A 14,136-nucleotide genomic window follows, 5' to 3' on the forward strand; every position below is an offset into this window, starting at 1 on the left:
AATACTAGAAAAATTGTTCAGTAAGTCTCATAATATCTGCACAGAAGAGTTCAAGACATTTTAAGTATGAAGGAAGGTTACACTAAACACCAGATAATACATTTTTTGTTTTTGTTTTCAAATTCTGTTCTAGAAATGTAAATGCTGTTCCATCTTATGACAGAGACTGAGAAATGCACATGTACATTCTACTATATAATTATACTCTTGCAAAAACAACAATCCTACCTATAGCCTAAAAAAATGGTCAGTACTCATGATTTTTTTATACATTTTGAAGGACGATCTTAGATATAAATTGCTGCGGAACAGGTTAGGTTTAAAGGAGGGCAGATGGAAGAAAAAACCACATCTGGGACTCTGAAAACCTCGGGTTGAACCAGAGGTTACTTCACTTAAACCCTTTAGTCTGCTTCGTCATACAGACCCATTAGCTCCTCTATTGATGTAAAAGCCTCATTTTGAGATAAAGAAAAAAAAAGCACTGCAATTCTTATCCTCTTTCAGTTAATTATAAACTGATAAAAACATAGCTATAAATATTGTATTACATCTCTTAACCCTAACAAACAGTACCATGCAAAAGCCTTGGGTTGTCTTCAGCAGGGTCGGAATGAGCAAACCTATTTATTTCTCATTTTCTTTTCTTCAGATGCAACAAGAAAATACAGAAAATATGTGCACAGCCTTAAACGACGCACAAAAAATGCAACTAAATGGGCTCGAAAGGTTAAAGTCGCTATTTAGTGCAACCCCCTGACCCTATGACAAGAAGCAGCACAAACTGTTAGAAACATCTGACATGTGTTGAATGAAACCAGGTATAAAACATCAGAAAATGAATGCAATAAATCTCATATTTGTCTGAACAAAAGGGAGCTCACAAAAAATATGACCTCTTTGGTTTATAGAAGCTGTTATTTTGGCTGAAACATTTGTTTTTGCTGCTGTACATACTTCACATATATCAGATTGGATCTTAATACAAAGACTGAAAAATGCAAATATATGGTCATGGACTTTACTGAACCAACAAACCTAATGTTGGATTTTTGCACTGTATTGTACACTGTTAAAAATGACCATAGAATTAACACCAAAAAGTTGAAAACTTGCAACATAAAAAAACTGTCACTGAAAATACAATGCAAAGTCGCTTATTTGAAAAGATTTTTGTGTTAACGAGGAAATCAAATATAGCTGTAGTTTTTACAGGAAGTATACGTTAACAAAACTGGATTTGTATGTAGGAATTATGTATTTCTATTGTTTTGGGAAAATAAAACTGTAAATTGAAAAACATTGTGGTGCCGTTTAAATTGCAAGACCATAATGTTGAAATAACAGCCCATTAATGAAAAAGTAAATTTAACATTTTAAACATGTAAATATCACTGAAATCCAATGTTAAATATTCATGTTTAAAATGTTAAATATATGTTACTCCATAAATGTTTATGGTTTGATGTTTTTTTTTTTTTGTTTTTTTTTTACAGTATTGTGCTGGTAACCACAGCTGCCATTTTATTTCCGCAAAAACAATGGGATTTTTTTTTTTTTCCGGTATATTTAATAATATTTAAACCCAGCCACATCATTTTTCTGACTCTAAACAAAGTGTCTTATTTGCCATTTTCATGTAAACTCTTGCCTAAAATGGCAAAATATTTTATTTTTATCACATATTCTGACCACTTTATGTTCATTGAGGAAAACCAAAAAGTAATCAGTTCTTCAGTGATGGAATTAATTAAGTTTATGCATATCCATTGTTTGCAGGAGAGTATAATTAAAACTTTTTTTCCCCCAATGATTAGTTTGTACTTACTGCTCCTGACTATGAACAACTACCTGTGTTTTTTTAGTGTCGCATTCAGAGATAAACCCGTCTTATTATTATTAGTTCTTTCTTCTATTAAGCTGCAAGGAGTCAAAAAAAGGGCAGAGAAAGCCCAAAGGGAACGAAAAGAGCAAGAAACATGGTACCACAGAAGTGAATGGAGACAGATGAGGAAACAATGTAAAAAACAAAACAAAACAAACAAACAAACAACGCAGCAGGAGTGGTAAAGGGGAGCAGAGTGACAGCAAACAGTGGAGTCGTAGTGTGACCGACAGACGGACAGAGCAGAGGAGGAGGAGCACGGCGAGCTGAGGGGGGGATGGGGGTGCAGGCGTGGGAGCGATGTGAGCTGAGTCAAAGCCCCCGAGCCCCCCTGAAATCTCTGTGAAAGACACAGTGCTGAAAAGACGGATAGCGTGTGCCCTCTCTGCCAAGGCATGTCCAAGACTGTGACATCATCATCATCATCATCATCATCATCATCATCAAACAAGCAAGGACATGAGGCGAGAGCCACAGACTCACGCTTGAATCTTTTATTCATTATTATTCACTCACTTATTCATTGCTTTTCCTTGCGTTCAGACTATCACTTGGCACTGACACTCATGGCGAAGTCTTCATAAGTAGTACTTCTAAATACAGTCCAACTCACCTTGCGCTGACAGCGTTCATAAATAGTCTTCATACATCAATAAAAATATCCGGAAAATAAAATATGTACTCTGTTTTACACACAGCTATAGGCAGATACTTTGGTGCGTAGCACACAAGAGAAATAATCACAGGTTTAGGTTTAACTGGAGGCTACAATTATGGAACAAGAAACAGAGGGCTTTTATTTCCATCATGTGTTGTTTGGGGTAGATGTTGTGTCGTCATGGGTGTCACTGCTGGCCCTGGTTGTTAGACAGTCTCTTTGCCTTATTCTGGAGGTAGCGCGCTTTGCCTTCATCGAAGCGTCTCTGCTCATCCTCGCTTTCAATCTGTGGAAAATAAGAAAAAAACATGCAAGATTTTTTGATGACATATTCATCATATATAGTATCTCACAAAAATAAGTACATCTTCCACATTTCAGCAACTATTTTAATATATCTCATAAAGACACAATACTACTACTACTACTACTAATAATAATAATAATAAAACTAATAATAATAATAATAAAAATAATAATAATAAATAAAAAAAATAATTATAGTAATACATGATAAGCAGTCAGACTACAGCTTATATAGTGATATCGTTTTATTTGCCAAATAGTTTATTATTTGGTAATGACACAACTACTACTACTACTACTACTACTACTACTACTACTACTACCACCACTACTACTACTAATAATAACACCAATAATAATAATAATAATAATAATAATAATAAATAAATAAATAATAAAAATACATGATAAGCAGTCAGAGTACAGCTTATATAGTGATAAAGATAGTTTTATTTGCCAAATAGTTTATTTGTTAATAATAACACTACTACTACCACTACTACTACTACTACTACTACTACTACTACTACTACTACTACTACTACTAATAATAATAATAATAATAATAATAATAATAATAAATAAAACATGATAAGCAGTCAGAGTACAGCTTATATAGTGATAAAGATAGTTTTATTTGCCATTTGTACACATTCAGGTACACAGGAATTATCATGCAGAGGTCTCTCAGGGTGCAAGTATAAAAGATTAAAATATCCAATCAAAACAGAAGTCAGATATATAAGCAGTATAAAAGTATAATCAAAGTATAAAATCAATTAAAAGATAGTAGCGCAGTGACTTGTAATAAATATTATCCACAAATTGCACTTAAGGATATTGCACATGAGAACACTAAACATTCATTCCCATTGGTGGTCTATATTTACTATCCACTGAAAAGGACTCAACACAGCCATTATTGTACCTGTACATGTTCAAACATGCAAAGCTACCTGTCCTATTCATGCTTTTGCCTACTTTACAGGTCCACATAAATTCATTTATCATGGATTAAAGCTGTTAAATTTGGTGCCTTGGGTACAGTTCACTCATACTGGCCACTGGATGTTCAACATGGCACCTCATGGCAAAGAGAGGATTTGACAAATGGATGCTTCTATGAAACTGGGCTCATTTTGGTATCTGGCACTTTTCCAGCTTTTTAGACCCAATAATAAAAGAGGAATTCAGACATATTTCTGCCCAGGATGTACCTAATGATGACCTCAGACAACTGCAAAAAAAATTATACTTTTGCTCTGAGCCATCCCAAAATTAATGAATTTTTAATAAAATAATGGGGCCAAAAATAGGACCAGAATTGGGACAGGAAAAGCTACCTAGGTGTCAGCGCATTTGATCTGATAACATGGCTTGAAATGGTCTTACAAACCACTATAAATAAAGAGACTCTGTTAAATTTGACGATCCTAGGGGTTTTTCTAATCCAGACATGTCTCATTCCAGGTTTCATAACCCATCGTGTCTACTGATGTTACATACAGAACCTGCCCATTTAAACACAAATAAATCGTGAGTGATTTTGCAACAGCAGTCATTTTTGTGAAACACTCTACCTTGCCTAATTAGTTAAATTCCCAAAACGTACCTGTGAGAGAATAAAAAGATATTTAAAAAAAACATAGTAGCGCATAATTTCTGTGTCTTTTTTACTGTGTTACACGCGGATTTTTGTAGAAAAATCATATAAAAATGCATATTATCTGAAAAACAGTTTCTCTTATATCTCAGCAAATATTAATTTTTAAAATAGATCCAAAGTGCTTTCAAACTTGCTTCATAACATTAGTCTACATCTAGTTTGAATTTTTAGCCCTTATGTCCTGTTTTCAGGGACCAGTTTCATAGAAGCACCCAAATAGAATTGTTGCTCTCCTAAAGATGGCCAAGGCCACAGGAAACACCCTGAAAAACTCATGCTCTGCTTCATATCCAGAAGTGGGCTTCAAAAAAACAGATGCACAAATGCTGGATAACAATGGTGCTGACAAAAAACCTTGACACTTTGAGCACAATTTGTACATGTCTGCTTGTGTTGCGAGCTATTTAGACAATAATGGCTGTTTGTTGAGTCATTTTCAGTGGATAGTAAATCTATGTTGTCATACAAGCGGTAAACTGACTGTTTTAAGTTATATCCAAGTTTCATTTCTGTAGTATTGTGTCTTGAGAAGTTATAATTAAATAGTTCCTGAAATATGACAGGATGTACTACATTTTTCTGAGATAATGTACCTCATGTTTGCCTATTTTATCTGTTTTTATCATAACTTTTTGGCGTTCTATTTTTGACTAAAGCTGAGTATTTGTGCATATGATGATCTGACAGATGTTGCATGATGTGTTTGTTTAAAGTGTGTGACAACAGGAAGTAAGAGCAGACCCTGAAAAAGCTATCGATTGACTCCAGACTGAACAGAACTCTCTCTTTTAACCAGAACCAAAAGTCATGATCCCATCATTCCAGTTTTAGCCTCTTCACTCTGGCTCCTACTGGTTTTGGGAAAAGATTAGAAGGTTTTATTGATTACTCTCAAGGCTCGTTGTGGCCTCTTTTCTTGCATCTTTGACTTCTCCGTACTGTATGCAGTTTTTTGTTTTTTTTCCTTTTCTCAGTTCCATAAGTCCAACTGAAAACTAAAAAGCACTGAGATTTTTCAGTCAGGGGTCAGATCTGGAAGACGTGCCTTAAAACATAATTTCATCCAAAAACTTTTCCTGAATTTATTTATTTGAGTTTTAATTCCTTCCATTGTAAATAATGTTTCCACAGTGTTTAAATGTTACTTTTTTCATCTGTTTTCTTCTAGAAATTGGCTCTGTAAATGAAATAATGAATGTATTGGGAGAAGGATGATGAAGGTGGAGCAACCAGGCAGGAGGCGAAAGAGGAAGACCGAAGAGAAGATTTATGGATGTGGTGAAGGAGGACATGCAGGAGCTGGAGTGAAAAAAGGAGATTCAGGAGAGAGACAGGGTTAGATGGAAGTGGATGATATGCTGGGGTGACCCATAAAGGCAGCAGCTGAAAATAGCAGGAGGAGTAGGAGGAGTAATAATGATGATACTAGTAGTAGTAGTAGTAATAATTAAAGTAGTAGTAGTAGTAGTAGTAGTAGTAGTAGTAGTAGTAGTAGTAGTAGTAGTAGTAGTAACAGTAGTAGTAGTAGTAATAATAATAAAAGTAGTATTAGTATTAGTATTAGTAGTAATAAAAGTAGTAGTAGTATTAGTAATAATAATAATAGTAGTGGTAGTAGTAGTAATAGTAGTAATAATATAGTAGTAGCAGTAATAATAATAGCACTAGTAATAGTAGTAGTAGTAATAGTAATAGTAGTAGTAGTAGTAGTAGTAGTAGTAGTAGTAATAATAATAATAATAGTAATGGTAGTAGTAATAGTAATAGTAGTAATAATATAGTAGTAGCAGTAATAATAATAGTACTAGTAATAGTAGTAATAGTAGTCGTAGTAGTAATAATAGTAGTATTAGCATTAGTAATAATAATAATAGTACTAGTAATAGTAGTAGTAATAATAACAGTAGTAGCAGTAATAATAATAGTACTAGTAATAGTAGTAGTAATAATAACAGTAGTAGTAGTAGTAACAGTAGTAATAATATAGTAGTAGTAGTAGTAGTAGTAATAGTACTAGAGATAGTAATAGTAGTAATAACAAGAAAAGCATATGCATGGAGGGAAGGGAGCTCCTGCCGTTTCCGCATCATGTCTGTAGCAGCTGCCACTATCAGGTGGCTGCGCGAACCTCCATTTCCCACAATGCACGTTGCGACAAAATTCCGAAGATGCCTGATTTACCTCCTGGCTGTGATTGTAAACACATGGTTTGTTTAAGGTGGATGGCACTAAGAAATTGTTCACCATGAGGGAAGAGATTCAGGTGAGTAATCACAGAAAGACTTACAGATACTGAGGATATGACTGGGGTTTTACTGATTTGATGAAAAATTGGTCGCGAAAGTCTCCCGCAGCTTGAAGATAGTCTACGAGTCAGGATTACTTTAGCCCAGTAGCTAGTTAGACGCTATCGTTGTAATTATAACATTTTCATCCATCTCCGTTTATCAGGCCACCGGACTAACATTACTTATCATTGACTGGAACTAATACATACAATACTAGTTTGATAGCCTATAAATGGAGCTGGTTGAAGACTATAACTTGCTAGTCTTTACCCATAACAAGTCTAGTGCTCACTAACTATACCAAAGCCATTGCATGAATGTAATCATTATTGACTTGTCTGCAGCCTATATTGCTTTGAGAATTGAATCTTTTGTGTTTATCTGATGAATCAATTAGTTAAGATAATCTACAGATTAATTGATTGTTAAAATTATCGTTCATTCTCTTGTGAGGGTCTTCGCCATCTTCTTCTTCCTTGTCCCCCCCCCCCCATTCCTCCATGTCAGGTCTGGTATTGAAATGTGGTTTAACAAAACTCACAATAAAGACAGTAGAATATAAAAGGGAGCCTCATATACTTTATGAAGTTTCCCTTGGCAAAGCAAATGTGCTCAGCACCAAAAGGCAGTCAGATTACCATTCTGCTTTTATGATGCTGGACAAGACAAGTTAGAAAAAAAAGAAAAAAATTATCGTTAGTTGAAGCACTAATACACATTCCACAAACATCCAGTTTCAATATCTGAGCCCTTCAAACCCAAACAAAACCCCCTTGGACAGTGAATGACCCACCCACTCAGCATGATCCTGATTTTCCAGAAGAGTCTGTCATACATTTACAGTATTTACATCCTGTTTTTACTGTGGAGGTGAGACGGGGAAGCCTGCAAGATATACAGATGCTCTGAATCACTTGTACACTTTTGTTTTCATTCGGCGCAGCACTTTCAAGCCTGTGAAGAACAAATCCTCTCTTTCAGCTTCACTTAGCTCAGTCTGGCTGTCGCTGATTTGTGGGAGGAAACACTCGCTAGTGTGCACAGTTTAATTAGACTTCCTGACAACCTCGTGACTTACACAACAATACCAGCGCCACTGACAGTGTCAACATGTACTTTTATGATACGGCTGCTTTCCCACTCCTTCATCTCACAAAAACAAAAGCATGTGTCGTATGTGAACGCGCGCACGTATGCTTGTTTGTTGCATGTAAAAACCTTGTGTGTGTGACTGAAGACTTGTTTTAATGGCATGTTCAGATACAGGCACTTGGTTCTGTACACACCAGGTGGTTGGCAGACTCAAGTGCACCTGCTTCTCAGCCGTACTCCACGAGCGCAAAAGCTGACAGATGGCACCTTAACTTTAGGGTGGTAACGGATATGACAAAACATCGTGCCAGAGATGGGCCCAGGGGTCACGAATCAAATGTGATGAGGATACTAAAATGGTGACGCTGAGCTGGAAAACGCAGCAGCGATGGGAATATGTCGACTTAGAAGCAGGTTTAGGAAAAAAACAAAACAAAACCTCCAGCTGTAGTATTGGTCTGTTTGTTGTATGCTGGTTATATAACCGTCAACATACTGCTCAGTCAATTTTGCTTTTGCCATTCAGCTGAAAGTAATGGATAATTCCAGTTCATTGACTTTAAAAAAAAAAAAAAGACTTTCTACATACAGTAGTTGCGGTATTTTAAAACATTTACAAAACAGGCATGCTAGTACATGGATGGATGGATGGATGGATGGATGGATGGATGGATGGATGGATGGATGGATGGATGGATGGATGGATGGATGGATGGATGGATGGATGGATGGATGGATAGATAGATAGATAGATAGATAGATAGATAGATAGATAGATAGATAGATAGATAGATAGATAGATAGATAGATAGATACTTTATTCATCTCATAGGGAAATTTACAGGTTCCAGCAGTATCCACAAACTTAAAAAAAAAAAACAGTAGTAAAAATACAATCGTAAAACTGAGAATCTAAAACAGACAAAGGTGTATTTCTTTGCTTTAAATCAGGGGTCTCAACTCATTTTCTTTCAGGGTTGCTATTCAGCCCGAGTTGATCTCCAGTAAAATAATAGCGTAATAACCTATAAATAATGACAACTTCAAATTTTTGTCTTTGTTTTAGTGCAAAAAACCCAGTTAAATTATGAAAATACTTACTTTTATAAACTATGCAAAAAAAAGTGAATAACCTGAGAAAAACTGAAATTTAAATTGAAAAAAATTTGAAAATTAAGTGCAATTTAACAATATTATGCCTCAATTTATCATTTCTACATGTGCATTATGGCTCGGATCGACAAAGACACTAAACACTTAATAACAGGCAGAAAATTGTTCAAATTGTGCTTCATTTTCTTTAGACATTTCAGGTTGTTCATATTTGTTCAGGTTATTCACATTTTATTGTTACAGGATAGTTTGTAAATGTAAATATTTCCATGATTTAATGTTATTTTTTGCACTAAAACAAAGAAAAAAATTGAAGTTTGTATTATTTATAGGCATAATGTCATATTTTTCTCACATCAAAGCAAGAAGAAAATACGGAGTCATTATTTTTTGGAGGTTATTATGCTATTATTTTACTGGAGATCATATTGGTCTGTATGTGGAACCTGAACTAAAATGGGTTCAACAGCCTTGACTGTGGAATTTTTGCACTTTGCAAATTCATCCCATGGGCCAGACTGGAACCTTTGGCGGGCCGCATTTGGCCCCCGGGCCGCATGTTTGAGACCCCTGCTTTAAATCATTTTCTTTTCTACATGCTTACCAACTAACACTCGGCATGTTTTTCTGAATATGGTGCGAATTGATTGTTCTTATATTAATGTGGAAACTAACTGTGGACTGCTGATTTTGTCGATGTTATCCACATTATCACTCTTGCGGCTGCAGTGCGCCAGTCATTACAGTATTAGTAAAGTAACCCTGACACTAAACAGCTGCTTATAAATTATCCTCATTTAACCGAGGTAACTACTCCCACAAAGAACATTTATCATTTAACACACAAGACTGACTTAAAGGCATTTCATTACGAACAAAGGCAACTCCAGAGGGCTGCAGCCAAAGGTACGTAAAACACATTAGTGCATTGGATGGTGAGAGTTTCTGACCAAAGAACCCATGAAAAATAATAAAAATCACCAATGAATCTCGTGTTGAATTTGTCAATGTCTTTACAATAATTAATCATTCTAAATTATTCTACGTAAGTCATTCTAAACTAGAAAAGCACTCGGAGAGCGCAGACCTCCGCCAAGGCAGAACAGTGCCCCCGCCCCCGCCCCCAGCCCCGATCACCACCAAAATTTAATCATTTGTTCCTTGTGCCAGTATCAACATTTCCTGAAATTTTCATCCAAATCCGTCCATAACTTTTTGAGTTATCTTGCACACGGACAGACAGACAAATAAACCAACGCCAGCAAAAACATAACCTCCTTGGTGGACGTAATAAAAAAGAAAAGAATAAATCTGAATGTTTTTCTAATTGATTTATTCAGGTTCTGCTTTGAGATGTTTTTTAAGGAACATTGTTGTTACACCTTTAGTACTTTTTAAATTAATGATGGCATTTTATATGTATATTCTTTCTTTAGTGTTATATGGTTTTAGAACTGACTTTTATTGTGTTTTATGTATATTTTTAGTGTGGATGTATGGCTGTGATTTCTATTTTGTTTAACTTCTGCTGCTGTTTTGGCCAGGCCACTCTTGAAAAAGAGATTTTTAATCTCAATGAGCTTTTTTTTCCTGGTTAATTACAGGTTATAATAATAACAAGTGGTTCCAGGCACAACAAACCCCGCCCCTTGCACGTACTGTAGCTTATTTTGGCATCGATCCAGCTAATGTCATTACATCTATACATGTGCTGATGTCAGCATATGAATTGCCTCTATATATGTGCCAAGTTTGAAGTAAATTGAAACAAAATTGATGTTTTTATAGACATGTAAAATTTTGCCCATTGTAAGTAAATGGGAGAAAAAAAAAGATTTAAAAAATTCATTAAAAATATGAACTTTGACCTACTTTTCCCAAAATGTAACAATATCTTTTCTGGGTCACTGGCAATCTATAAACCCAATTTGGTATGAATTCAACCACTGGTTTTGCTGCTACAGACATGTGAAATTTTGCCCCTTAATAAGTAAATGGGGAAAAAAAAAGATTTAAAAAATTCAGGAAAAAATTGAAACTTTGACCTACTTTTCTCAAAATGGAATGACTATTCTGGGTCACCGGCAATCTATAAACCCAATTTTGTATGAATTCAACCAATAGTTTTGCCAGTAGAGTGTTACCAAACAAACAAACAAACCAAACCAAAAATAATACCCCTTGCCTCCCCTTTGGGGGCAGGGTAAAAATAGACTAGACTAGACTAGACTACTCGGTCTGTTATCTCAGTGCAAAATAAAAGAACACAAATTGTTGTAAAATCAGACGCGTAATGAATCAATCCCTGAGAAAACATGATAAATATTACAATAAACAAGTGTTCAGAGAGTGCAAACCTCCACCAAGCACCCCAAACGGTGTGCAGTTGTGGATCGACTACTTCTTTTTAAATTAAACAGTTTCAACGTTGTTCCATACAGCAGAAAAACTTGAAGCTTGGTACCAGTCATGTGTATGTCAAATTATATTAAATTCCAATCAGTATTTGTTGAGTTATAATGAAAAATCTGTTGTAAATGGGATTTTCAATGCTAAATTGAAATGTCCACAGAGTCCACATTCCACAGTGGATGTGGACAATTTTGTGCCAGATACAAGATATTTTTTTTAAGTTACAGGTGTATCAAATTGGAGGCTAATCAGAGTCGTTTTGAATTTTTTATGAATTTTCAAAAATTGCTCAATGATGAGAGATAGGAAAATGTGAGATTTTGTGACCTTGCTGTGACCTTGAACTTTGGCCTACTTGGCCCAAAATTTAATGGGTTTGTCCCAGGGCCTAGGCCTATCTGTGGGTACAATTTGGAAAAGATGGTTGTAATAGTTTTCCTGTAAAGTTGCTAACAAACAAACAAACAAACAAAGCAAAGTGATCGTAATACCTCCTAGTGGAGGTAATTAATGCTAAAACACAGGTGATAAAACTGGTAAGTAAACAAAGATAAAAAATAATGACTATACATGTAAAAAGTTGAAATAATTCCACTTAAACTGCCATTAAATGAGTCTCAAGAACTATTATACAAATCTGGTATCTTATTTAACAGTGCTATGGAAGTTAGGATGAAACAGCACTTGTAGTGTTTAGTTTTGTAATGTTTCCCTGAGGACGATAACTCATATTCAGAATAAAGGAAACTGAATGCATCTTTTACATGTCTATGAGTCTGACAGACAATAGTTCTCTCATATATGACTTGAAATGTCTGTTATTCCTTGTTTTGTATTATTTTCACAGTAATTTGAAGCAGCTTCTCAGTCTTAGTCTTGGACTGGACAGTGAGAAAACCAAACCAGGCTGCCATCCCATATCTGTAAGCCTCTAAGCATAGCATTATAAAAAGTACACATGGTCTTAAGGCTCGTGTAAAAAGAATTCGATTATATAGATTTGATTTTAACATACCAAATTATGCCAAAAAAAGTATTATAAACTTACAAAATTAGAATATTTGACATGTTCTAGATCAGAGTTTGTTTATTCAGTGATACTGTGACTAAATGTAACCATGTCACATCCTCAGGGTCTTTGAAGGTAAACCAGAGGCTGATCCGTTTCAATGCAGTGCTATGGGAGAAGAGGCTCAGTCCCCTGAATAAACACCTATTATGTGCAAACTGCTGGTTCAATCAGACGGTCTCTGTGATGACCTTTAACATCCTATCCATGGACTCGGCCACACTGAGCTACAATGGCACCAGATAAGACCTGACATTAGAAAATGGATCGTTTTGTGAGACAGTTCGAGGTGCTACGACATTTACAGCAGCTCTACAGTCTGTCCCCAAGAGGAAACACGATCTAAACCACACACACGTGCATTTTTATATCTTTTTTTTTCTTATTATCATCAAAAGAAAAAACTATCCAAACTCACCAACATGTCACTAACCTGTAAGAAAATATCGGTTGTGCAATATATCACGATATTTCATTTCACGATACTGTATCGATATTAAAAAGTACTCTATCGATATTTTTAGGTATTTATTCAAATGCAGATATTGTGGAGGTTCAATTTTGTTTTGTTGTTTTTCTTTTTTGTTTATATTTTATTCATTATTATTTAACACTTTTTTTTTTATTAAATAATGTTTGTTCCTTTGTTGGGATTGCACAAAAATGTTATGATGATAGTTATGAACTAATGGAATATGAACATTTGAGCAGAATCTTAAACTATAATGTCTATATAACATAATTTAAGTTTTAACAGGGAAATTTAGTGATATAGCATTAGATCCTGTTCTGTTGAAATAAAAATGTGTTTAGTATTTGTGCATATTTCTGGTGTAATTCAATTCTTCAAGGAAATAATCATTTAAAAAAAAGAAACAAACAAAAAATTGGGATTTTAACAGTATCATGATATATTGTGATATATCATATCGTGATCCTAGTATTGTGATTTGTATCTCATTGCCAGATTCCTGCCAATACACACCCCTTCTAACCTCCCATTGGGTGAATAAATGCAGTATCAGTGGAAGTGGAGTTTTATTATGATTATAACTTCCCATTATATTTCCTTTTGCTGTTATTTTATTTATTGCATATATTTAGTATTTTTAAGTGCACCTCTCAGATTTCTCTGACAGTTTCGTTGTGCAATCATGTGAAATCATGAGTAAAATTACAATAAAAACTATTCTTTATTCTACTAGAAATCCACTCTGCTGTACCATAGCACTGTGACAGGGAAATGAATGCCATTAGATTTTCATCAACAGTGAAATAGACCAGATTGGAATCTGTCAGCTTTAGTCTAAATACAGTCTTGGCCAAAAGTTTTGGCGATGACACAAATCCTCTTTGCATAAATATGATTTATTCGCCAACGAAAGTCTTTGAAACTTATAAAATGCTTGTAACTGCACCTCAGAAAAACATGGGAATAATTTAAAAACAAAGATTTTGGCCACAGCTAAATGTCTAAAGGGGTTTTAGAATGAGTAGAATAGAATAGAATAGAATAGAATAGAATAGAATAGAATAGAATAGAATAGAATTGAAGTGAATAGATAGGTATTGTTCTTACCATTGCTGGTGTGTGCTGTTCTTTACCATTAATGGTACTGCAGGGTTTTTTTTTTTTCCCTACCATTG

The 14,136-nt window shown here is 34.8% G+C and overlaps 1 protein-coding gene across 2 annotated transcripts in view; it reads right to left on the reverse strand.

The window, feature by feature from the left end:
• Positions 1-2,364: 2,364 nt before the first annotated feature.
• The window catches only part of acot7 (acyl-CoA thioesterase 7), a 139,595-nt gene continuing 127,823 nt past the window's right edge, over positions 2,365-14,136 (reverse strand). For both annotated transcript variants that reach the window (XM_030139370.1, XM_030139371.1), the window contains one exon: positions 2,365-2,829. In XM_030139370.1, coding sequence (XP_029995230.1) covers positions 2,731-2,829 — 99 coding nt within the window. In that variant the 3' untranslated portion in view covers positions 2,365-2,730. The remainder of the gene's footprint in view (positions 2,830-14,136) is intronic.

Source organism: Sphaeramia orbicularis, chromosome 7 (assembly GCF_902148855.1).
Source record: "Sphaeramia orbicularis chromosome 7, fSphaOr1.1, whole genome shotgun sequence".
Lineage (NCBI taxonomy): Eukaryota > Metazoa > Chordata > Actinopteri > Kurtiformes > Apogonidae > Sphaeramia > Sphaeramia orbicularis.